Source organism: Ctenopharyngodon idella, chromosome 13, assembly GCF_019924925.1.
Source record: "Ctenopharyngodon idella isolate HZGC_01 chromosome 13, HZGC01, whole genome shotgun sequence".
Classification (NCBI taxonomy): Eukaryota; Metazoa; Chordata; class Actinopteri; order Cypriniformes; family Xenocyprididae; genus Ctenopharyngodon; species Ctenopharyngodon idella.
The window spans coordinates 29,688,734-29,716,553 of NC_067232.1; the positions used below are offsets into that span (position 1 = coordinate 29,688,734).

The 27,820-nt window shown below is 43.2% G+C and overlaps 1 protein-coding gene across 1 annotated transcript; it reads right to left on the minus strand.

Annotated features, from left to right (window-relative positions):
- On the minus strand, positions 1-27,454 carry LOC127524508 (polyribonucleotide nucleotidyltransferase 1, mitochondrial). Its single transcript, XM_051916049.1, has 28 exons — positions 27,244-27,454; positions 26,046-26,106; positions 12,965-13,039; positions 12,689-12,794; positions 12,537-12,586; positions 11,675-11,738; positions 11,553-11,600; positions 11,354-11,467; positions 11,083-11,269; positions 10,715-10,766; positions 10,585-10,642; positions 10,404-10,500; positions 10,215-10,317; positions 9,561-9,631; positions 9,157-9,193; positions 9,016-9,082; positions 8,847-8,936; positions 8,714-8,767; positions 8,490-8,599; positions 8,345-8,416; positions 1,948-2,011; positions 1,788-1,871; positions 1,626-1,709; positions 754-860; positions 610-665; positions 454-532; positions 301-348; positions 1-212 (listed from the first exon to the last, which is right to left on the minus strand). The coding sequence occupies exons 1-28, from the start codon at positions 27,348-27,350 to the stop codon at positions 66-68; spliced, it is 2,292 nt and encodes a 763-aa protein (XP_051772009.1). The 5' UTR covers positions 27,351-27,454; the 3' UTR covers positions 1-65.
- Between the last annotated feature and the right edge of the window lie 366 nt (positions 27,455-27,820).

A 27,820-nucleotide genomic window follows, 5' to 3' on the forward strand; every position in this document is an offset into this window, starting at 1 on the left:
TTTGGGAGGATAATGTAAGCAATAAGACCGTTTATTATAAAATATACAGTGTACAAAAGTCAGCTCTAGGGGTCTGGGATCTGCTCGCCGGCTCCTATAGAGATGCTGTGTCTGTCGCTCAGACTCCTCACCACCGCCGCTGCCGGAGACTGAAGCACCTTACGGGAGAGTCTCATTCTGCCGTCCGTCGGGTCCCGACCGAAATACTTCACCTGAAAGAGCCAAACACGTTAATGAAGAAGCTCAGCCGTGAGTTCATGAAGGATTCAGCTCTGCTCATCACGGGAAAGCTCACAGCACCTGGATCTGCTGGCCGACCTCCAGTCCAAGAGCGCTGGGATGCTTAATCTGGAGAAGACAACAAACAATCCTTCAGAACATGACAGGTTTCCCAGCCAGCGCATGTGTGACAGTTACGGCTGGGCTGATGATATTAGGGTGACATGTTCTCACCCGTTTGTGGTCCAGCTGTGAGTTGTGTAGGAGGACGGCGCTCATGTTGGGATACAGCTTCACCATCACGCCAATGTCCCTGAAACACAAAATCAGCTTCAAGCCAATGATAAAATCTGTGGAGACTGCGCCTGCCGTGAGAGGCTGCGGCACTACCTGATCTCTGTGATGGTGGCCGTGTAAACGGATCCAAACTCCAGCTGCTGCTCCTGCTATAGATACAGACACAAGACCAACGTCAGCGTCTCACACAACACACACACGAGAGAAGAGTCAGACGGACGGCAGCTGCGCACGTACATCGTCTTTACAGATGTCACGGATGAACTCCTGGGCTTCGTTCATGGCACTGGGTGTCGGAGCAAACACGGAGAACGTCTCCTCGTCCACCTGACTGATCGTCACACCTGACGGACGTAAGAGCAGAGCTTCATCAGCTGGTGTTGGCTAGATTACTTACAAATCATAGCCTGTTATTGATTTTAAATTACATGACGAAAATTGTAGTAAGCAACAATCTATTACATTACACATTTTAGGCAACATACTTACAACTGAATCAGTTTACTTTCAGATTACATTTGTTCAAATAGGATTACTTCTAGACAAAGTTTGTCCAAATCAGATTACTTTTAGATTACATTCATCTGAATTAGATTACTTTCATCTGAATCGGATTACTTTTGACCTAACTCATACCATTCAAATCACATTGATTTGAATAGTATAATGTTGTACCATATTGATATAATACAAAGAGAAAGAAAATATAACAATATTTATATAATGCCTTTATTTATAAATCCCTACATCGCTTGTAAAAATGAAATGGAAATTTGTGCAGTTTAATGTGCTTGAACAACAAAAGTCTTCCCAAGATATAATACATGGTTAAATGACTTAACGAGTGATAATTCAAATAATAATAAAAATATTAATAAATAATAAAAATTAAATGCTTAATAATATATATAATTAAATAGTGTTTGTCAGGATAGAAAAGATAGAAAAAAAGACATAAAAGATTAATTAGGGAAAATTAAATTATAAACAATATACTGCCATTGTGTGAATAATGTAATCATGTAATAAAAACGTATCTGTAATCTGATTATGAGTATTTTCAAGGCTTGAATCTGATGATGTAATCCATCATCAGTTTCTACCGTCACCTGTCTGAGCCTGCAGTCTGCGCAGATTAAATCCTCCTGGACCGACAAACCGCGCTCGTCTAGATAAAGGCACACTGATGTTCTCTGTGGAAGAGAGTTCACAGCAGGATCAGAGAAATACAGCAGGAATACAAACCGCACACGAGGAGGAACTGATCATACCCACGACCGGCCCGTTCTCCTTCCTGGAGCTCCGGGGTTTGGAAATGCTCTTATTCATGATGCCTAGAATCTCTCTTTTGGCCACTGAAAGAAAACACAGGAAACGGCACGTCAAACACTCACTGTGTGCGTCCCATGATGCTCGTGGAGTGACGCGTACCTGTCGCCTGCTGTATGGCCTCCATCACGATCTTCAGAGGAAGTCCTGGGATTTTAATATCAGCCTGTGGGAAACAGCAATGACTGATCACCAAACATGACATGATGGAGCACGAGGAGTATTACTGAAACGTCTTGAGTTCAGATCTAAAAAGTTAATTTCGGATTTTTCACAAATTCGTATTACAGAAGCAAATCTTAACTTGATTTAGGATTCCTACCCTTTCTTACGAAATCGTATCTTATCTGAAGTTAGGAAATCTTAAAGTACTCCATCGAGTTCAGTAATCTACTCATGTATGTCGCAGTGTACAGCTCTGATTTTAGGTCATGTACTTTCAGCTGTGTAGTGACTCTTCTTAATCAAATTGTCCTGTTAGTCACTTCTTGGGTCTGCTGAGGGGTTAGACGCTTCCTTTGCCTGAAAAATCCATTGTCCATAAAGTTGCACATGCATTTCTTGCTGTTTATTATAAGCTTGATTACAGGAAAATTAAACTGAGAAAATAAACTGACAGAAAAGGTAATACAAACTTAATGAAATCAAACAAACAGAAGGCAAAAGACCATGGCTGTGTTCCACTCCAATTTTAGACACGCACTTACAAACTTTCCTAAACACTTCCCCTCGGGGGAATCCCTGCCGCCATTTTGAAGTGTGTTCCACTTCGTGAAGTGGACGAGGGAAGTTTATATGGACAGACCCTCGTCCCCTCGATTTTGATCAGAGGGATCAAGTCTACTCTGATGTACACTTCAAGCAGCTCTATATCCCACAATTCAACTTGATTGTGACATCACAGCAGATTGAACTTAACTGAAGTGTATTAACTGAAACTTAATAGTCTATATTAATTATGTTGAGATTCAATCGCATAATAATTGTAGCTACCATATGTTTATAGTCAAAGTTTATACTATTGATATTCTGTTTCATTTGTGTAATTTTATGTTTCTCCAACAGCTCATATATCTATAGGATTTTATATATTTTCTCCAACAACTTATAAGCATATAGAATGGTGCATAAAACAAATTCATAAGTAGAAAAGGGGATTAAATAATAAATCAGCTCCAGTGAATTCCAAGTGATCAAGGGCTTAGTGTGTTTCATTTAAACCTTTATGCACGAGATCCTCCAGTAGTGGGCACTCGTGCAATGTAAGCAATGACGCACATCCGAATCCATAAGACGGAGGGAAGTTAGCGAGTGAAGGGCATAAACATTTGGAGTGGAACACAGCCCATGTGCTCCCAGCAGGCCACACTCCAGCAGGCCACACCAAGACCTTTAAGCTTCTCCTGTCCCGCCGAGGGCGCACATCTCAAGAAAACAGAGATTAACAAATCCTTCAAATAAGGCAAATAAATGACTCCTACAAAACCGGCCCCTAATTGTATTTGGAATATTTACAAAAACAATTACATATAATTAAATATATCAAAGGAGTCATTGCTATATCTACAGCAGCTACAGTATATGTACAAGTGCAAAAAAAATAATAATAATTCAATACCTAATGAAGGTGAAGTTGATCTTATCCTTCTAGTAAAGGACATATTTTGGTTATGGGTCATTCTAGGATGTTAGTTTGTGTCTTTGAGAGTTCGTACAAGTCCATTTCTGTCAGGCATGATCTCATCAATTCTTCCAAGAATCCAAGAGCCACGAGCAGCAGTAGAATCCACCACCAACACTACATCACCAACTACAAAGTTCTGTTCAATTTTTGTCTTTCTTGAATAAGAGGCAAGAATTCATGAGTCCAATGTTTCCAAAATATGTCCGCTACGTACTGGACTTGTCTCCAACGACGTCTTACGTACAGGTCTGTCTTGCGAAATAATCCAGGTGGAAAGACTGGTTTGGATTTCATGAGCAGAATGTGATTTGGAGTGAGAGGCTCTAAATCTTGAGGATCATCAGATTCTGTAGATATTGGACGACTATTTAAAATAGCCTCTCCTTCACAAAATGCAGTCCTTCTTCAGTTCATCTTGTTGTTTTAAGACAGAGAGCAGTACCTGTCTAATGGACCTGATCAGGCGCTCTAATACTCCTCCATGGTGAGATGCTCCTGGGGAATTAAAACTCCATTCTATTCCATGACGACGCAAAGCCTTTTGAATGTGATCTTGGTTGAGAGCAGCAAGGGCCTCTCTTAGTTCCCTTTCTGCAGCCACAAAATTTGTTCCATTGTCAGATCTTATGTGTTTTGCTTGGCCTCTTCTACAAATGAAACGCCTAATGGCCTGGATGAAGGAATCTGTGTCAAGTGAATGAACATCTGAATATGAACAGCTCTACTGGTCATTCAGGTGAATATTACTCCATAACGTTTCATTGTAATTCGTCCCTTTTTAATTTCTATAGGCCCAAAATAATCTACACCCACATTACTGAAAGGGGTAAATCAGCCATTTTCTGTTGTCCTATTTTTGGCTCTGTTTCTTCTGCACACAATGCAATCAATTATAATTTTTATGTGCTGAAGAATTGGCATTGGTGATCCAAAATCTTTTGCGAAGTTCTGAGAGCATTAGATTTCTTCCTGCATGCCCCAGTTTCCCATGTATGTGCCTGAGAATAAATGTAGATATGTGGGTTAGGATGGGCAAAATAGCAGGATGCTTTACCTTTTCTGGAAGAGCAGCTTTTGATAAACGCCCTACTAAACAAAGAATTCCATCTATTATCATCAGATCAAGCTTGTAAATTGGACTTGCTTTCCTGATGTTTCCTTGAAAATCTCTTTAGCAAAATGTTTTGCTTGAATGTACTGGATTATAGACTGCTCTGCCATCTCTAAGTCTGAAATATTTAGGCTTTGCTTACCCAGTAGGATTTTGCTCTGCTTACTTTTTTGTTGGAACTCCTTTTCCACGCTTTGTGTAAATGGCCTTGAATGACTGACTGTTGAAATTTGGTCCTTTCTTTTGAGCGCCAAGTCTTTCAAGATTTCCTTTAGTCCCAGGTACCAGGCTACTGTGGCTTTAGGCTTAGTCCAACTTGAAAAACAGGACATCAATTTGTCTGTAGGATTGATTTCATCCTTAACAATTACATTCACAGTAGGCCCTTTCTTTATCTCTGGATCATCTTCAGACAGAGTGTGGGTTTCTGTGTGTTACTGAGGGCCAATCACATTCTGCTCTCCAAAGGATGTCTGGACCATGAATCCATCTTTTATTTTGCAGGAACCTTTTTGCATTCTGACCTCTCGAGACTTCATCAGCAGGGTTTGTTTTTGTGTCTACAAATTTCCATTGCACCAATTCTGTAGCATCTCTTATCAAGGAGACTCGGTTTGCAATGAAGGTGTGGAATCTTGTGTGTTCGTTGGCTATATATTTCAGTACAGATTCACTGTCTGTCCAAAAAAAAGGAAGTTTCCAAGTTCAGCTGCAGCTCAGCTTTGATTACCTTTGTCTACCTTGGTAGCTAGAACTGCTGTGGATAGCTCCAATCTGGGAATAGTCACCTTTTTCAGAGGGGCAACTCTGGATTTCCCCATCAGGAAGGTAACATGCACTGCATTTTGTTCATTCACAAGTCTGAGATAACTCACAGATCTATACCCTTGCTCACCTGCATCAGCAAAGTGGTGAAGATGTGCTTTTGTATGTGTGCCAAAGTGTTTTGGCTTTATACACCTGCTTACTTGGAAGTTGGTTATTTGCCCAAGATCATCTTTTCATTTCACCCACTTATCATTTAAGCTCTCTGGTATCTCTTCATCCCAGCCGATATTCATTCTGCAAAGTTCTTGTTACAGCAGCTTAGCAGGTAGAGTAAAAGGAGCAAGTTGCTTGTCGTCTTTTGCTGTTTTTCTAAGTGCATAACTTACACGGCTGGGTGAGGATACGGCTCTAAAGATATGTACTGTCATGTGATACCCTAAGGGAGTGAGACTCGCATCACCTCCTGGCCACCAGAGAAATCTTAAGAAGTCAACTTCTGCTACCTTTACCTGGTGAAACATTGCTTCAATGTCACTCATGATTCCAACCAGTTCCTAACAAAATCTCATCAACACTCCTGTGAGTCTATTCGTAAGATCAGGGCCTTGAAGCAACTCAGAATTGAGAGAGGTACTCTTGAATGAGGCTCCATAATCAAAGACTACCCTGATCTTTTTCTGTGGATGGTATACACCATGATGAGGTATACACCAGACTTTCCCTTTTGTACCGTTGAGCTGCTCCTTTGGCACAATTTTGGTAAACCCTTTGCTAATAACATCAGAAAGAAAGCTGGCATATTCCTCATGAAATACACGGTTTCTTTTGAATTTTCTTTTTAGGCTTTCAAGGCGCTGCTCAGCCATTTGTCGATTGTTTGGTAATGCAACATCATTCTTCTTGAAAGGTAATTTGAGGTTGTAATGTCCATTAACAATTTTAACAGAATCTTCAACATTTTCATGAATTGCTTGTCCTCCACAGACATTTCTTTAACACCTTCATATGCTTTCTCACTGAAACCAGCATTATATTGTGATATCATTAAATCATACAGGCTCACCAGTGATATTCTGTTGACTTGAACTGAAGCATCTGCATCATGTCCACGGCCTGTTCCCCTTAGTGGGCCATTAACTACCCATCTAAGTAATGTCCTCACTGCGTATGGCCCATCATTTCGGCTGTTGATAATTTCCCAAGGCTCTAGGACCTTGGAGGCATTGGTGCCAATTAAAAGACCAACATCTGAGTTGATTGTGGGAAGTGACACCTTTTTTAGGTATGACCATCTTAATGATTCATTTTGTGTTGGAATGTTGTATTTGTTGACAGGCATGGAAGTTAGTGTATACACATCTGGAAGGGTAATGAAATTGTTCTCATGTAATGCACTCACTTCCAAACCAGATATCACATGACTAACCATTGTCTTCTCTTGGTTTATCATTCACAATAGTATGTTGGTTTGGAATGAGAGGCCAAGTTGATTTATGAGAGCTGTGGTGCAAAATGTGGCAGAGCTGCCCGGGTCCAGAAATGCATAGGTTTGTTCCCATTGTTTGCCTTCACCTTCACTGGCACAATTTCTAGTACATCATCCTTTTCACCTGCCCCAATATGACCACAAGTGTTAGAAGAAATTGTCTGGTTGGCATCAAGAGGTGGTTCTCCAGTTACTGTTCCTTTATCTACCTTCCCTATGTGAAGTGCTGTGGGGTGTTTTTGATTGTAAATTTACAGGTTTGCCGTCTTGTGCAGGCTTTACTCATGTGACCTTGAACAAGACGGCCAAAACATATTGCTTTTTTCTTTATGAATTGGATCTTGTCTTTGTGAATTTTCTTTTTAAACAGAGGACACTCATCCAACAGATGGACATTTGTACACAACAAGCAAACAGGATCTTTGAGGTTGAGAAGTTTATACTGTGGGTTTTCAGCAGATTTCACTGCACTGTCCACAGAGGTAACAAAACTACTTAATGAAATCAAACAACTTTGGCTGTCAAACAAACAGAAGGCAAGGTCTAAAGCCCATGTGCTCCCAGCAGGCCACACTCAGGCCTTTAAGCTTCTCCTGTCCTGCAGAGGGCGCACATCTCAAGAAAACAAAGATTAACAAATCCTTCAAATAAGGCAAATAAATGACTCCTACAAATTGAATCAAATTACTTTTAGATTACATTCGTCCAAGTTGGATTACTTTTAGATTACTTTTGACTGAATCGAATCACGTTTAGATTACATTAGTCAGAATCGGATTACTTCTGTCTGAATTGGATGACTTTTAGATTACTTTTGAACGAATCGATCAATTTTAGATCAATCAGATTACGCAGATTAAATCTGTTACCAAGCAACCAACAACGTGCAAGCAGCTGCTGTGAAGTAAACATTAGAGATAAACAAAATCTGTGTGTTTTTAATTTCAGTGCTGCAGAAATAGAAGTTTTGATAAGCTTGGTAGAAAAGACAAAGATTATCACTATATTTTGTGAGCATCTGTAATTATTTTTCAGTGTTTTGTGGTCAAAGAGCAGCACATCACTTGAGTCTTCAAAAGTCTTTCCACCATTAAACATAAGAGTTGTTCTTCATCTTGTTTTATTATTATTTTAATAAATGAAATGCCATTTTCAGACACGGCTACTGTAATGTGATTTTTACCGTTACCTTTTAAATAAGTTTAAAGTGGGGTAAAGTGGGACACCAGTGGAGTAATCCTAAAGACAAGACAGTTTTTAGGATTTTTTGCCAAGTTAGGATGCTTCTGTAATACCCTTTTCCTATCTGTTCTTAAGATAAGATGATGCACTTAAGAAAGGTTATTCTATAATAGCTTTTGTCTTAAATGAGCTCCTGACAGAAACTGCCATGGTGACCAAACAGATAATACAGGATTCTAAAGTTAGGATCTTTCTGTAAAATGTTTACCTGTAGAGCCGTGATGCCTTTGCTGCTCCCTGCCATCTTGAAGTCCATGTCTCCGTTGTAGTCTTCTATTCCCTTCATTCATAAACAGAACAGGATGAACACACGGCTCAGCTGACGCTCTGAGAACAGATGCTGACGCACCTACCAGAATATCAGTCAGGAGTCTGTAGTCCTGAATCTCTGACGGCTTCTCAGGACTGGCTTTAGAGATCAGGCCGATGGCGACGCCGGCTACAGCTGAGGAGATGGGCACACCTGAACAAACACGAAACACACCTGCTGAGTCCATTACATCCAGAATCAGTTCAAATCATTAAAGAGCACTAACAGGATCAAACATAAGACTGCTCTGCTGTCATGTGATCATACCTGCGTCCATGAGTGCTAAACTTCCTCCACACACCGACGCCATCGAGGAGGATCCTACAGACACACAGAAGAAAGACTCAGGACACGTTCATACAGACGGCTGAGAGCAGCGTGTACGTGTGAAGCGCCGTACCGTTGGACTCCAGCACCTCAGACGTCACACGGATGGTGAAGGGAAAGTCTGCAGGAATGACGGGTCTCAAAGCTTTCTCTGCCAGTGCTCCTAATGTCACACACACAGCAGACATAGCTGAGATTCAGAGGAGAAACAGCTGCGGCTCGTACGCTGGAAACACACTCACCGTGACCGAGCTCCCGTCGGTTCATTCCTCCCATCCTCCCGATCTCATTGGTTGCATATGGAGGAAACTGAAAGAAAACGCTCAGTGAATGAGCTGCACTTCACAGCCTGAGATAAACATGAGACTAAAGCGTTCACTCACTTCATAGTGCAGCATGAAGTTCTTGTCTTTGATTCCACTGGAAGAGAACAAACATCTGATCAAAGCGGTCCAACCTTCACTGTGTGAAGCTGTCTTTCAAGACTTTATTTCTTTAATTAATAAATTTTTATTTATATTAATCATGTTTATTTATTTATTTATTCCTTTATTTTTATTTATTTAATAGATTAATAACTAATATTTTTAATCACTTTTTTATTCATTTATTTAAACATGTATTTACTTATTTATTTTACTTTTTTTTGTTTTGTTTATCTGTAGACTTCTCCACAGACTCCAGTTTGAAAAGCCCTGTTTTACATGACTGATTTGACGTGACTCACTCAGGATCAGCTCAGGTGTGTGGAACACGTTTAAATCATGTGTTTGCGTGTGTTACTGACCTGAGCGCTGTGGTTATCACGTCAGTCTTCATAATGGACTCCAGAGAGTCAAAGGTCACCGTGCACAGCACCTGCACACAGACATTCACTGACCGTAACCGCAGGTCTGTTGACCATAACACTCCACTACAATATTTAATAGAGGTGTAACGATACACTTGTGTCACGATTTGGTTCGACACACAATACTGACCACACTATAAGATTCTCTCACAATACCTTAAACAAAGCCAAAATAGAGTGTGCTGTAGCGTGTGCTGTAGCGTGTGCTATAATGCGTGCGCTGTAGCGTGTGCTGTAGCGTGCTGTAACACGTGCTGTAGCGTGCTGTAACACGTGCTGTAGCGTGTGCTGTAGCGTGCTGTAACACGTGCTGTAGCGTGTGCTGTAATACGCTGTAACACGTGCTGTAGTGAGTGCTGTAAAGCGTACTGTAGCGTGATGTACATGTGCTCTAGCGAGTGATGTACCGTGTGCTGTAGCGTGTGCTGCACAGTGTGATCTAGCATGTGCTGTAAACCGTGATGTAGCGTGTGCTGTAATATGTGCTCTAGTGAGTGATTTACCGTATACTGTACCGTGTGATGTAACGCGTGACGCTGTTGCGCGTGATCTAGAGTGTTATCTAGTTTGTGTGATGTACCATGTGCTGACCTGTGTCTGACCCCTCTGGAAGAGAGCTGAGCCGTGGAGTGGCTTAAACACGTCCACCTCGCAGGAGATGTTGCGTAGAGACGTAAGATCTCTTCCATCACACCTGTCACATGAAGCAGCACACGTGTGTTACTAAACTCACCAACACAACATCAGCACTTACATGAAGAGCTTGAGTATGAAGGTCACCGTCTGTATTCATGAAGAACCAGATTCCTGAAGATCTCTCTGGAGACGCTGTTGAAGGCCTCCACCACCCCAAACGCCTCCGCCTGCGGAAACTTCTCTACAGACATCAAACAGCACCAGCGTTACAAAGTGTAAACACACGAATCAGAACAGCTGATGAATGAGCGCGTTCTTCACACACCTCTGATCTGCTCCTCGGCCTCCAGACGGATCTTATTAATCGCTTCATCTCTGGATGTCTGAGGAAACACACACACATTTAATACCACGTGGGATCAGACCCAACGCGCCGGAGTGGTGCTGACTCTCACCTTGTCATGTGTGAAGTCTGTAAACACAGCGTAGATCCTATCAGACGTCAACCTGAGGAGAAAACAGCCAATCACACAGCCATTCAGTGTCCATTAACTCGAAAAATAACTCTAGAGAGGAGCATTTTGATAAATTTATCAATATATCACTTATTGAAGAACAGATCAAGTAAAAATATAATAAATATTTAAAATATGTTTTCATGTTGTCATGAAACAAGTGTTTATGAAACAAATCCGAATCGAACTGTGAAATGTGTGCCAATGCCCAGCTCTAACAAACACAGCAGTTTTATGGGTCAATCTCATGAAGAAAAGTCCAGCTCATATTATTTCACCCTCAACATACATAAATCATTGAGACTCACTGTCGTGTGAAATCTACCATCTCCGCTGAGGCAGTGAAGAGTTTGGCAGGAGTGCGTTTGGTCACTTTCATCTCTCGGCTCATCTGCTGAATGGCTTGAATGATCTGCTGCGTGTGTTTGACACCCATCTTCACCGCGTGACTGAAGTCCTGCTGTAGGATGTTCTCTGCCGCAGCCTCTATCATCACTACACACACATCACACAACCACCATCAGAACAAGAGCACGGAGCATCGTGGGTAAAGTTGATCTGTGCGGAAATCTCACCGACCCACTTGGCTGGACGGGGCTCCGGCGATCACAAGGTTCAGCGTGCTGCCGTTCATCTCCGAGCGCGTGGGATTGACGATGAATTCTCCGTCCACCAGGCCGACACGCACCGCACCTGAAACGAGCCACAGCGGGAGCTTCACTTCACACACACACACACACAGCATTCACAAACACAAGAGTACAAGCGGCGGACTCACCGATGGGGCCGTTCCAGGGAATATCAGACAGAGCCAGAGCCGCAGATGCTGAGAGACAATCAACAAGCATCAGACACGAAAACACACGTTACAGACATGTAATAGTGCAGAGATACTCATACCTCCATTAATGGCCAGAACATCAGGGTCATTGACTCCATCAGCAGCTAGTATGTTACACAGCACCTTCAGCACAAACACACGCTATGAGTCCAGAGTGACCTCATCACATACACTAAATACAGGTGTGAATGGGTTCAGAAACACTTATACTATGCACTACTCTGGCGTCTAGTGGATGAATTTTAGATGGTTATTTTGTGATAATCTGACAGTCCCGCCCCCTTCATCTATGTAATTAAACTGCAACGGTTGAACGCATGAAGTGTCCAACATTCGACTGAAGTGCATCATCCGGGTATTTGAAGTGACCTTTCTCTTGTTGGAATTTTCAGTGTGAAAACACTACTTGCACTGTACTACAAAATAGAACAGTCCATAAGTACGTGAATTAGGACACACCTAAAGCATTTTAAACGGCTTTAAAGCCAAAAATGATTTATCTGTGCACATCATTGTGTTAAATTCATGTTCCTGGTAATCTTGAATCAGAATATCTTCTCCTCCCTCTTGCAGCATCTCTTCTCTTCTCTGATGACGAGGGCGGGGCAACCTGTCACTCACATGAGATCCACCAATAGGAAACCCAACCATCCAATCAATTCCCCACAGACAAAATCAAGCCCCGCCCTACATTTGTTCTTGCTCCAGAAGCGTTTCACTCAGATATACGGCACAATAGGGAAGAAAAGATCGCAACTTCAGTTTCATGATGACTTTAAAAGAAGATTCTTGTGATTCAAATGTGAAACTAAAAAAAAAAAAAAAAAAAAAAAAAAAAACTATCTGGAGTATCAGTGTTTCTGACTCATGTGAAGTTCAGTGACTACAGCTACTGCATGAGAGATGAGATGAGTGTCACACCTGTGTGTCATAGAAGTATCCGGTGGGAAACAGCGGCCTGATGGAGCGATCTGCACAAACACACAGCAGACACAGTGTCAACAGCACACAGGGAAAGCATTACTGACTCATATGTGTTTATGTATATGTGTGTGTGTGTGTGTGTGTCTAACCAATCAGCCGGCTGGTCAGGATCTCAGAGTCTGTGCTGCCCATCTCTCGCCTCAGGTAGTTTGTGGGGATTCGTCCTGCAGCCGCCGCCTTCTGCCTGTAATCCACCTGATGATCTCACAGAAAACACAGTCAGTGTGACATGGTTCACAGAGACAACAAACACACTGTAAAGTTTCAGTAGTGTTAAGTCCCACATCTGTGATAAAACTGTGTGATGAACTGTGTGTATGTGTGTGTGTGTGTTGTAAACATGCTAGAGCTGAAGTGTGTCTCACAACAAGAGGCATGAAGAGAGCAGAGGCTGGTTTGCTCTTGCTGACTGCTGTCACCATCACTGACGTCTCGCCCAACTGCAATCATAGAGACAGTGATCAGCACTAAACACACATGCTACAGGATCCAGCAGACTCACCACAGACTCACTCACTCACCCTGACCACTGCAGACTCACTCACTCACCCTGACCACTGCAGACTCACTCACTCACCCTGACCACTGCAGACTCACTCACTCACTCACCCTGACCACTGCAGACTCACTCACTCACTCACCCTGACCACTGCAGACTCACTCACTCACTCACCCTGACCACTGCAGACTCACTCACTCACTCACCCTGACCACTGCAGACTCACTCACTCACTCACCCTGACCACTGCAGACTCACTCACTCACCCTGACCACTGCAGACTCACAGCAGACTCACTCACTCACCCTGACCACTGCAGACTCACTCACTCACCCTGACCACTGCAGACTCACCGCAGACTCACTCACTCACCCTGACCACTGCAGACTCACCGCAGACTCACTCACTCACCCTGACCACTGCAGACTCACTCACTCACCCTGACCACTGCATCCCTGACCACTGCAGACTCACTCACTCACCCTGACCACTGCAGACTCACTCACTCACTCTGACCACTGCAGACTCACTCACTCACCCTGACCACTGCAGACTCACAGCAGACTCACTCACTCACCCTGACCACTGCAGACTCACCGCAGACTCACTCACTCACCCTGACCACTGCAGACTCACTCACTCACCCTGACCACTGCAGACTCACTCACTCACCCTGACCACTGCAGACTCACTCACTCACTCACTCACTCACCCTGACCACTGCAGACTCACTCACTCACTCACTCACCCTGACCACTGCAGACTCACTCACTCACTCACTCACCCTGACCACTGCAGACTCACTCACTCACTCACTCACCCTGACCACTGCAGACTCACTCACTCACTCACCCTGACCACTGCAGACTCACTCACTCACTCACCCTGACCACTGCAGACTCACTCACTCACTCACCCTGACCACTGCAGACTCACTCACTCACTCTGACCACTGCAGACTCACTCACTCACTCTGACCACTGCAGACTCACTCACTCACTCTGACCACTGCAGACTCACTCACTCACTCACTCTGATCACTGCACTCACTCACTCACCCTGACCACTGCAGACTCACTCACTCACCCTGACCACTGCAGACTCACTCAGACTCACTCACTCACCCTGAGCACAGCAGACTCACTCACTCACTCTGACCACTGCAGACTCACTCACACACACCACTGCAGACTCACTCACTCACTCACTCTGACCACTGCAGACTCACTCACTCACTCACTCTGACCACTGCAGACTCACTCACTCACTCACTCTGATCACTGCACTCACTCACTCACCCTGACCACTGCAGACTCACTCACTCACCCTGACCACTGCAGACTCACTCAGACTCACTCACTCACCCTGAGCACAGCAGACTCACTCACTCACTCTGACCACTGCAGACTCACTCACACACACCACTGCAGACTCACTCACTCACTCACTCTGACCACTGCAGACTCACTCACTCACTCACTCTGACCACTGCAGACTCACTCACTCACTCACTCTGACCACTGCAGACTCACTCACTCACTCACCCTGACCACTGCAGACTCACTCACTCACTCTGACCACTGCAGACTCAATCACTCACCCTGACCACTGCAGACTGACTCACTCACTCTGACCACTGCAGACTCACTCACTCACTCTGACCACTGCAGACTCACTCACTCACCCTGACCACTGCAGACTCACTCACTCACCCTGACCACTGCAGACTCACTCACTCACTCTGACCACTGCAGACTCAATCACTCACTCTGACCACTTACACATTTTCGTCATACTATATAATGGTTAAAAGGAAAAAAAAAAATAAAAAAAAATAATAATAATAATTTTTTGCTATTTTGCTAAATTTTATTAGCAATGATTGTTGTCATTTGGGAAATTTATTTTTGCTCTTTCACCAATAAACACAAATCAACAGAATATCAATTCATATGCATTGTGTTGCCCTTTAAGAAATTTAACTTTCAAATATCTGCTTTATTTTTGTTGATATATATTCTCAGGTAAAATGTGAAGTTCATAATAACTTTTCCGTTTATCTACCTCATTTGTAAAAATGAATATTATTTGTTATATGATGATATCACTGCCTGTTTAGTCACTTCCTGTTAATCCTTCCTGGTTCTGCATGAAAACAATGAGACAGACACATGGTGTGCTCTCACTAGTAATCCTTCGCATCAACTATAAACCATCATAGAGGCAATGCCGTAAGTTCATCTATGTGACATTAGACGTGTTAAAGATTATATATTAGTAAGAATTTTGTTAAAAAGATGTTTAATAAGTTGTTCAAAACAAGCTAACAGTGATGCTAATAGCCATTATAGCTGCTACTACAGTGAGAACAGCAGTGATTATTTATGTTACAATCCGTCATGGTACCAAATTTCCAGTAGTAGGTACTAGGGCTGTGAATCTTTGGGTAGACAGCGATTCAATTCTTACATTATGTGTTTATTATGCGGTTGGTATTATGCAGCTTTATCAATGACTTGAGCGGTTTGACTCAGGACTATTGCTATTATAATAGAGAGCTGTCATCTGATCATGTGAATAGCAGTGGCCGTCCTGAGGAGAGCTCAAACGCGGGCTACGGATGGAGCGCGAGTGCAATCCAGTGAAAGGCGGTAAAGAGTGCAGCGCGTGTCTGTGAAGGAGAGCTGTGAGAGCGCGAATGACGGCGCACAACGTCTCCATCAATTTGTGCATGTATTAATTTAATGTTTATATATTTTAAAGCACTGAATCGCTATAGAATCACAATTAATCCGATTCTTAGCATTTTACATCGATTATTGACTGAAATGGACGATTCACGATTCAAAAAACATGTTTCACGATCGATGCATATGCATCGTCAGGATTTGTAATCGATGCATCGAGAAAACGAGTGAATCGTTACACCCCAGTCAGTACCAATACCATTAAAATTTTACGGTTCTCGGTACCAATTTCGGTACCACTGGAAAATTTGTTGGAACTATTTTACTATTTTATTTAACTAGCCTATTTTAAAAACCATATTAAATATGATGGTAATCATACATATATTTTGAGCGTGTGTGTGTGTGTGTGTGTGAGTGTGTATATGTTTGTGTGTGTATATATACCTTAATGAAATAAATTTTGAAATATGAAAATAAATAAACAAATGCTCAAACATCCATTTTGTAACAGACATGCGTTTACTTTAGCTATTCCGTCAGTGAAGCGACACACTACAGCCTGTAAAACTATGAAATAAATATCAGTAAATAATGGTAACCTAAATAATAAGGAAGTTAAATGTTTTTTATTTCCACACAAAGATGCGTCATATAGCCTACCGCTCTGCGCTTTGAGAGGGATGAGGGACACGAGCAGGAAAGAGACCATTTCTCTTTTATAATATCTTCATGTTATCTCCTGATGTTACAAGCAACTGACACTTGTTGTAAAAGGTCTGAAGAGCGAGTTTTATCCTCAGCTGGGGCAAAACATTCAAGCTATGTTTGATTTTGCTCTGCCAGAGAAAACGAAACTAAAAATCACCGGTGCGTGTGAAACGCGCTATACAAATTAAACTTGACGCGCCTAATAAAGTCTAGCTAATAACAAGCATTTATAATCCCCTGCGTGAGTGAAGATTTGGGAAAAGAAACAGAGATTCTATGTTCAGTGGAATAAGCTAATCGGGTGATCAGATCGCGATTCGCAAAACAGAATACAAAGCTTAAATTTATGGACCCACGTAACTCTCTCATTCGGCATGAACCAAAAGGTTTCCATGGCTTCGATGTCACATTTAATTGCTAACCTATTATTTCTTCTGTAAACAAAGCTTTGTGCTTCACTCGTGTCATATTCACGTAAATACTGCCACAGTCCTATCAGTGGGTACCGAATATACCCGGATACTCAGTACTCCCGGTACTACAGAAATGCTGGTATCGTCACATTTTCAAAATTTCAGTACCGAAGTACCGGTACTTTTAACAACTCTATTACCGACATTTATAATTGGAAGATTAATCAAGATATAGACATTGAATATTGTTGTATTGTTTTATTACAGTTTTCACCGCAACATGTTAATGGCGAAGAGTGACAGTAAATGATCAACCTTGCTATGACTGTCCTCATTGGCTACGGTTTAACTTGGCGTTTAGTCAGAGTTTCAATACACTGCACAAGAACACTACAGTGAAAAGGCACCGTTTGATGTTTAAAGTGGTTAAGATGGCAACAAGCAGCAAGTCATCTGTGTGCAGTGCTAGAAGCGGCAAGTCATCCGCATCATCTGCGAGTGCAGTCCATGCCCGGGCCAGAGCTGAAGGTACCAAAGTGAGAGTGTCATATGCCAGCCAAGAGGCTAAACTGAAAATGGAAAAGGCTGCAAGAGAAGCTCAAAATTAGCTGGAAACAGTAAGAATAGACACTGAGTTGGAAGTGTTAACGCTACATAGAGAAGCTGATGCGGCCGCAGTGGAAGCACAAGTGCTGGAAGATGATTAGCTATAAATGCATGCTGCAGTTGAAAGAGGAAGATCTGAATCAGAGAACGTTAAAATTGAACGTACCAGTGAATATGTCAATTCTCAAATCAACCTTCAAAGTCATTCTCCCTCTCCACTCTTATCAGCCTTACCTGTCGCTCCTCCATTCCACGCTGACTCACCTAACAGCTTCATAACATGGAGTCCGCCTGCGAAAAACATTTCATGTACACAGTCTATCAACAAGCCAAAGTCTGAGAAACCTGATAGTATGCACTTACCTGCAACAAACCTACCTGATCTGTCTGCAGGTGCGATGAAGTCTGAAGTCAGAAGGCCCATCATGAACGTGCATGCTAAGTCATATGTTCCTCGATACATTCCTCCAGATAGCATGCCACCTCAGGCAGAGCCTTTGGCATAGTATTTAGCACAACGAGACCTTGTTAATACAGGACTGTACCAATTTGATGATAAGCCCGAGAATTATCCGTCATGGTATTTCTCATTCACCAGTGCAGCTCGTGAAGTTCACCTCACAGCAACCCAGAAATTGGACCTCGTGACTATATGGTTGGGAAAGGAATCTGGCAAACAGGTGAAACGCATCCGCTCAGTGCATGTCAGCAACCCCAATCTTGCTTTACACAAAGCATGGGAGAGACTACGTGAGTGCTATGCTGCACCAGAAATCATTGAAAAGTCACTATTTCAGCGGTTGGACAGTTTTCCTTAGATTTCAGCTAAATACCACACCAAATTATGTGAACTCTGGAAATCCAAGGTGCTAAAGAAGATGTTTATCTCACAGGTCTGTCAAGGCTCCTTCACCATCACAAGAGGACGGCGGGGAGGGAGAAGATCATTCTAACATGGCTGTTGTCAGTACAAGCTGCACAGAAGTATGCGGTCCAGGTCAGTGGAGCCACTCATGCTCAAAAATCTGCCTTGTCAAGATTTACCCCAAGGGTTCCAAGGACATGGCCATCAAAGTCTATGTAATTCTGGATGACCAGAGCAATCGTTCATTAGCCAGACCAGAGTTCTTCGAGCTGTTCAATGTAGAGAGCAAACCATTCTCATATAATCTCAGAACTTGCTCTGGCATCGTAGAAACAGAAAGCAGAAGGTTTCCAGATTGAGTCACTGCAAGAAAAGTTCTCATCTCTCTTCCATCACTCCTTGAGTGTCATGAGATCTTTAATAATCAGTCTGAAATTCACCAAGTGCAGTTCCACACCAGCCTCATCTCTGACACATTGCCAAGCACATTCCAGAACTGGAACCAGAAGCAGAAATACTTCTACTACTCGGAAGAGATGTCAAAAGGGCGCACAAGATCAGGCAGCAGGTCAATGGACCAAACAATGCACCCTTTGCCTAATAACTGGACCTGAGCTGGGTAGTAATAGGAGAAGTGTGCCTGGGTAATGTACATAAGCCAACGGTCAACACATTGAAGACCAACATGCTGGAAAGTGATCGCCATTCAATCTTTCAACCCTGCACAAGCTTTATGCAGATCAAGGAGATGCAGCAAAGCTGTAACATGTCTGGCAAAGCAACTGAGAAGATGCTAGGACAGACAGTGTTTAACAGAACTGAGCATGACAACAAACCTGCTCCATCCGTGGAAGACACAGCTTTCCTAAAATGAATGGACACAAATGTCCACAGAAATGATACTAAGGGTGTACTCACACTAGGCGCTCTGAACCGTGCCAGAGCGTGTTTGACCCCCAAAGCCCGGTTCGTTTGACAAGTGTGATCGCTCCATTCCGTGCCCGGGCGCAGTTCGTTTAGCCGGCCCTGGCCCACTTGGAAGAGGTGGGCCAGAGCGTGGTTCGCATGCAGTGTGAGCGCTAACCGTGCCAGAGCACGGAACAGTTACTAATTTTGTGTGTGCTACTCTCATCATTATGACGGCGAACATCTTTATTACTACTTTGATAGTACACTTATCAATTCATGTAATTAATTTCAGTGTATCTGGACAATCGCGCTCGGGGTCGGTTCAAGGCAACCGTGCCTAGTGTGAGTACACCCTAACAGATGGGGAGCTCCTCTACCATTCAGAGAACCACGCCAGCCCTTGCCAAACAACAAAGAGCAAGTAGTTAATCGATTTACATCCCTGCAACGTACCCTGAAGAGGAAACCTGAGATGCAGCAACAGTATGTGGCATTCATGGAAAAGATCTTCGCTAACGGACATGCTGAGGTAGCGCCACCACTGAGAGAAGAGGATGAATGCTAGTATCTTCCTACATTTGGGGTCTACCATTCACAAAAACCCAATCAGATCAGGGTGGTCTTTGATTCCAGTGCTCGATACTCCGGTGTCTCTCTCAACTATGTGCTTCTCACAGGCCCGACCTCAATAACTCCCTTGTAAGCGTCCTTCTACACTTTCGGAAAGAGAAGGTTGCAATCCTAGCAGACATTCATTCCACTGTTTCTTGGTGCATGAAGACCATCGCAACTTCCTACGATTTCTATGGCACAAGGACAATGATGTCAACAAGGAAATTGTTCAGTATTAAATGAAGGTCCACGTCTTTGGAAATGACGTCTCCTGCAATGGCCATTTACGGGAGGCGAAAAGCCATCAGAGAAGGCGCACGGGAGCATGGTGCTGATACCGTCAAGTTTGTGGAAAGACATTTCTATGTTGATGATGGTTTGTTATCTGTACCGTCTGAAGCTGAGGCAATTGATTTGCTCCAACGAACACAGGCCTCACTAGCTGAGTCAAACCTCTGCTTACACAAGCTTGCTTCAAACCCTCAGACAGTCATGGAAGCTTTCCCACCCGAAGATTGTGCTCCAGTAATCGAGGACCTAGATCTGATTGGAGAAACTTCACCCACACAACGGAGTTTAGTTCTGCTGTGGGAGATCACGACCAACACATTGACCTACTCCACATCGACCATTAACAAACGCAATGGAGTCCTCTCCACTGTCAACAGTGTTTTCGATCATCTGGGTCTACTGGCACCTGCTACGATCCAGGGAAGAGCCCTTCTCAAAAAAACTTACCTCTAAACTGTCAGACTGGGACACACCCCTCCCAGAGAACAAACTAACAGATGGGAAGCATGGAGAGATTCTCTCCAAGACCTAAAACAGCTTCATGTTCAGCGTACATACACAAAAACCTCACTCACTGAAGCAGTGCACACAGAATTGTGTGTATCCTCAGATGCATCGACCAAGGCCATAAGTGCTGTGGCATATCTGAAAGCACGTCAGAAAGATGGGCAAGTCGAAGTAGAATGTGTTACGGGCAAGGGAAAGCTAGCACCCCTGTCTGAACCTACAATTACCAAGGCTCAAACTGTGCGCTGCTGTCTTAGCAGTAGAGATGGCAGATCTCATCCAGGATGAGCTGGATCTAGAGTTGAATGACAAAGTTCTTTACAGACAGCAAAGTGGTGCTTGGCTACATTTATAACAAGTCAAAACAATTCTACGTGTATGTTCACAATAGAGTCCAACGTATCCGTCAGTCCTCAAATCTGAGCAGTAGCACTAAGTATGTACAGAGGAAAACCCTGCAGATCATGCGTCAAGATCCTTACCTGCATCCTGCCTGGCGCAGACTTCTTGGTTCACCGGTCCCTCTTTCCTGCATCAGCCACCTGCAGAGAAAACACAAACAAATGATACATTTGAGCTAATTGAACCTGAAAAGGACTCAGAAATACGGCCACAAGTACAAACATGTGCTACTAACCTGGAAGAACTTACTAACCACCTTCACCTCCCTAGGAGTAGCATTTCTAGTTCACATGGCAAAATCCTGAAAACACACAAACCAAAACAGTAAATGCAAAGGTTGGCACCAATGTGACTTACCTCGTACTCTGGATGAAATGGACCAAGCAAGGAACGTTATCCTTAAAGCAACACAAAAAGCTGCATTTACAAAGGAACTGTCAGCCCTCCAAGCTAACCAAGCAGTATCCAAAAGTAACTGCTTGTGGATTTCGCTTGTGTGATTTCATTTGTGTTGCAGGACGACTAAAGCACTCTCAGGTAGCTACTGCAGAAAAGAACCCAATAATTCTGCCCAAAGATAGCCACATCTCCCTACTGCTCACTCGACATCATCATGAGCAAGTAAAACATCAAGACCCTCACTTGACGGAAGGAGCGATCAGGGCAGCAGGACTGTGGATCTTGGGAGGCAAGGCGCGTGTCAATTCAGTACTCCACAAATGCATAACCTGTCGCAAGCTGCGTGGAAAGCTGGAAGAACCTGGTGGACCTGCCATCTGAACACCTCAAAACCTGCCTTCCCTTTACGTATGTGGGGCTCAATGTTCTGGACCAGTTCTGGACCTGCTGGAGCCGTGAATACTTACCTTGCTTGCAACACAGACAGAAGTGGACAGTACCTCGCAGAAACCTTCAAGCTGGAGATCTAGTTCTGCTCAGGGACAAGTAGATAGCCCACAACTGCTGGCCCATGGCCAGAATCACTGCCATATTCCCTGGAAAGGATGGACATATAAGAAAGGTTGAGGTGACCAATGCAATATAAAAACCTTTCTAAGGCTAATTGCCGAAGTTGTTCTACTTCTACTCAAAGACTGATCTAGAGGTTAAGGTTCAGCACTCTCACAAATTCATAGTGACCTCACATAGGTCAGGCAGGGAGTGTGTTGCCCTTTAAGAAATTTAACTTTTAAATATCTGCTTTATTTTTGTTGATATATATTCTCAGGTAAAATGCGAAGTTCATAATTACTTTTCTGTTTATCTATCTCATTTGTAAAAATGAATATTATTGGTTATGTGATGTCACTGCCTGTTTAGTCACTTCCTGTTAATCCTTCCTGGTTCTGCATGAAAACAATGAGACAGACATGGTGTGCTCTCACTAGTAATCCTTCGCATCCACTATAAACCATCATAGAGGCAATGCCGTAAGTTCATCTATGTGACATTAGACGTGTTAAAGATTATATATTAGTAAGGATTTTGTTAAAAATATGATTTTTAATAAGTTGTTAAAAACAAGCTAACAGTGATGCTAATAGCCATTATAGCTGCTACTACAGTGAGAACAGCAGTGATTGTTTATGTTACAGATGTTTATAACTGGATGATTAATCAAGACATAGACATTGAATATTGTTGTATTGTTTTATTACAGTTTTCACTGCAAGATGTTAATGATGAAGAGTGACAGTAAATGATCAAACTTACTACGACTCTGTCTTCATTGGCTACGGTTTAACTTGGTGTTTAGTCAGAGTTTCAATACACTGCACAAGAACACAACATGCATGGTTTATTTTACCTCATCTAGTGTACAGATTTATTAAAGCCTATCAATTATAGATTAAGCTAAATAAACACCACAGACATTAGATACACACTCGCCCTGTCTACATTATGAAAAACAAAAACCTACTCTCAAATATTATAACAGAAATTCCTAATAATAATTTCAATTAATAATGCATTAATATTTCTCTATTAAAACAATGGCAAAAAAGACTGTACATATTGCCACACAGAGGTTGCATAAGTACAATCAGCAACCAATCGCAAACAATACAGTCAAGATCCATGACAGAACAGAGACTGACTGAATGACACTTTCGTTTAAGCAGAATACAGCTCTGCAGTATGTCTATGTTCTCAGATCATGGCACCTCCACAGAGAACGCGTGTGAATGGTTGCCAGATTGCATAAAGCAAAAAGCCAAGCACGTATCCATTTAATAGAAGAGCTCTGATTGGGGGATTTGAGCTCTTGATATCTGGCAACCGCAAATATGAACGCTTGCCTAATAGAGTCTGGTACAGCAGTCTGAAATGTTTTGGCTCCTCTTTTTACAACAAAAGTAAAGTTTTTGGTAAAGTTATTTTAGTTTTTTTAACTACATTTTAGTCTCGTCTTTTTTTGTCAACAATATTGTTGATATAGTCACAGTTGTTGTTTAATGGCCTTATTATCGTCTCGTCATCGTCTTTGTCTTACGGGAAAAATTTCATTGACAAGCATTTTTTGTCATAGATTTCGTTAATGAAATTAACACTACACCGCAGACTCACTCACTCATTCACCCTGACCACCGCAGACTCACTCACTCATTCACCCTGACCACTGCAGACTCACCACAGACTCACTCACCCTGACCACAGCAGACTCACTCACTCATTCACCCTGACCACAGCAGACTCACTCACTCTGAGCACAGCAGACTCACTCACTCACCCTGACCACTGCAGACTCACTCACTCACCCTGACCACAGCAGACTCACCGCAGACTCACTCACTCATTCACCCTGACCACAGCAGACTCACTCACTCACCCTGAGCACAGCAGACTCACTCACTCACCCTGAGCACAGCAGACTCACTCACTCACCCTGAGCACAGCAGACTCACTCACTCACCCTGACCACTGCAGACTCACTTACTCACCCTGACCACAGCAGACTCACTCACTCATTCACCCTGACCACAGCAGACTCACTCACTCATTCACCCTGACCACAGCAGACTCACTCACTCATTCACCCTGACCACAGCAGACTCACTCACTCATTCACCCTGACCACAGCAGACTCACTCACTCACCCTGACCACTGCAGACTCACTCACTCACCCTGACCACTGCAGACTCACCGCAGACTCACTCACTCACCCTGACCACAGCAGACTCACTCACTCATTCACCCTGACCACAGCAGACTCACTCATTCACCCTGACCACAGCAGACTCACTCACTTACCCTGACCACTGCAGACTCACTTACTCACCCTGACCACAGCAGACTCACCGCAGACTTACTCATTCACCCTGACCACAGCAGACTCACCGCAGACTTACTCATTCACCCTGACCACAGCAGACTCACTCACTCACCCTGACCACAGCAGACTCACTCACTCTGAGCACAGCAGACTCACTTACTCACCCTGACCACTGCAGACTCACAGCAGACCAACTCACTCACCCTGACCACTGCAGACTCACTCCCTCACCCTGACCGCTGCAGACTCACCGCAGACTCACTCACCCTGACCACTGCAGACTCACTCACTCACCCTGACCACAGCAGACTCACTCACTCACTCACCCTGAGCACAGCAGACTCACTCACTCACTCACCCTGAGCACAGCAGACTCACTCACTCACTCACCCTGACCACTGCAGACTCACTCACTCACTCACCCTGACCACTGCAGACTCACTTACTCACCCTGACCACTGCAGACTCACTCACTCGCCCTGACCACAGCAGACTCACTCACTCGCCCTGACCACAGCAGACTCACTCACTCACCCTGAGCACAGCAGACTCACTCACTCACCCTGACCACTGCAGACTCACAGCAGACTCACTCACTCGCCCTGACCACAGCAGACTCACTCACTCGCCCTGACCACTGCAGACTCACTCACTCACTCACCCTGACCACTGCAGACTCACAGCAGACCAACTCACTCGCCCTGACCACAGCAGACTCACTCACTCGCCCTGACCACTGCAGACTCACTCACTCACTCACCCTGACCACTGCAGACTCACAGCAGACCAACTCACTCACCCTGACCACTGCAGTCTCACTCCCTCACCCTGACCGCTGCAGACTCACCGCAGACTCACTCACCCTGACCACAGCAGACTCACTCACTTACCTTGACCACAGCACACTCACCGCAGACTCACTCACTCATTCACCCTGACCACAGCACACTCACTCACTCATTCACCCTGACCACTGCAGACTCACTCACTCTGACCACAGCAGACTCACAGCAGACTCACTCACTCACCCTGACCGCTGCAGACTCACTCACTCACCCTGACCGCTGCAGACTCACCGCAGACTCACTCACTCACTCACCCTGACCGCTGCAGACTCACCACAGACTCACTCACCCTGACCACTGCAGACTCACTCACCCTGACCACTGCAGACTCACTCACCCTGACCACTGCAGACTCACTCACCCTGACCACTGCAGACTCACCGCAGACTCACTCACTCACCCTGACCACTGCAGACCCACTCACTCACCCTGACCACAGCAGACTCACTCGCTCACCCTGACCACTGCAGACTCACTCACTCACCCTGACCATTGCAGACTCACTCACTCACCCGGACAACAGCAGACTCACTCACTCACCCTGACCACTGCAGACTCACCGCAGACTCACTCACCCTGACCACAGCAGACTCACCGCAGACTCACTCACTCACCCTGACTGCTGCAGACTCACCGCAGACTCACTCACCCTGACCGCTGCAGACTCACCGCAGACTCACTCACTCACCCTGACCACACAGCAGACTCACTCACTCACCCTGACCACTGCAGACTCACAGCAGACTCACTCACTCACCCTGACCACTGCAGACTCACTCACTCACCCTGACCACTGCAGACTCACAGCAGACTCACTCACTCACCCTGACCACAGCACAACCGTCAGCGAAGCGTGCCAGCTTCCCCGTGGAGATCTCCAGCCTCCTGCACACAGTACATCACACACTTGTCATACAACATGCACACACTGTATTTTAAAATAAGTTTTCAAAGTTTCATGCAAAGTTGCATGAAACAAAGATTATTAGAGTACGTTTTACAAAAAAAACAAAAAACAAAAAAAACACACTATTTTAGTTTTCTATCTACATTTCACTTATGTCTCTTCTTATTTCATATTTAATTCAATGCTTTTTATTTGTGAAATCTACTAGCAATTTCAGAGTGAAAACTGTTTCTAGACCAGTTTTTTCCAGTACACACTCTGGCCATGATGCAGAGATGGTAATACCATAGTACTGCTGGATTAACACTATACCAGTGGTACTTAAATGGTACTGTAACGGTTCTTCAGAGAAAGCCACTGTATTGTCATCACAGCATTAATATTTTATTTCTCATGGTGATGCTGTTGCATGTATTGGTATAAAGCGACTCTCATCCATAATGAAGACTCTCCTCTGCCACAGGTTTTTTCACACTGGGGTCCGGAGAAGTTTAGAGGAAAAAACCTAACTAAATTTATTATTTATTTATTTCAAAAAGGAACAATGTACATTAATCAACATTCATGAATGAAAATGTACAGAAATTAGCCTGATGGCCAATAAATACATTTGAATGAAATTAAAAATATATATATTTAAATAAATAAGTGTAAAATAGATTTAAATAAATAAAAAATAAAAATACATTTGATTTTAATATAAATTTAAAAAAATGATTGTTTGATTAAAATAAATAAAAATGATTAAAACAAATACATTTTGATTTAAATAAATAAAATAAACCAATTTGACAAAACTTAAATAAAGCTTGATTAAAATAAATAAAAAAAAAACAATGATAAAAATGTAAAAAAAAAATAAATAAATAAAAAAGATTAAACTAACTAAATAAATCGATTAAAATAAAATAGATAAAAAATAAATTAATTAATAAAATACAGTATACTGAGTACTAAAGTGAGTATAAAATCGCAATTATGTAATGTAATTATAATGTATGTATTTTCACAGTATTAATTGGGTTCTTAGACAAACATGTATAGATGCCTTTTAAATATTAGTGTTTAAATAAATATTGGTAAACATGATGAAGAGTCCTCCTGAATACTCTCACCTTTCCCCTAAACTCACAGCTACAGTCCGCTCATGAAAGCCTCTGACAGCAGCGAGCCGAACCCAGCCGAGCCGAGCCTTCATCACACACCTCATCATCACACTCATCCTAACGACACACACAACACACAGCGATCTTCATAACACACACACATGCCGCAGACACAGGGCCGCCATGACAGCTACAGTAATGAACTCTCGCGAGAAGATACTACAGCGCTTCGATTCAAAATAAAAGTCACCCATTGCGTGATTTTCTGAATCGCGGTCCCCGACTCCTCACACGTATGTATTTCACTAAAAAAAGGAAAATATAAGGGTCAGGAAAAGGAAAATATATCATTTACGTTACAATAACAAGAAAATATTAAAATACTGTTTCTTAAGACCAAATCACATCAAAAGCTCATAAAGTTAAATGTGTTTTAAATAGGCCTACTTTATATTAGGTCTTGACATTATTCTCTCACATAGGTTACAGTGATAACCTTGACAAGGACTTGCATTACATATCATTTGATAAAGATGGAAATATAAAAACCTATACACTGTCTCTATCACTCTCCTGTTTCACTGTA

Bases quoted from the DNA above. Each gene is read 5' to 3' on its own strand.
- LOC127524508 (XM_051916049.1), bottom strand. From the start codon at position 27,350: ATGAGTGTGATGATGAGGTGTGTGATGAAGGCTCGGCTCGGCTGGGTT. The intron at 9,632-10,214 runs GTCAGCACATGG...GTCTGTGTGCAG, and splicing joins TCCAGAGGGGTCAGACACAG to GTGCTGTGCACGGTGACCTT. The intron at 1,872-1,947 runs GTACGCGTCACT...GTTTTCTTTCAG, and splicing joins GGCCATACAGCAGGCGACAG to TGGCCAAAAGAGAGATTCTA.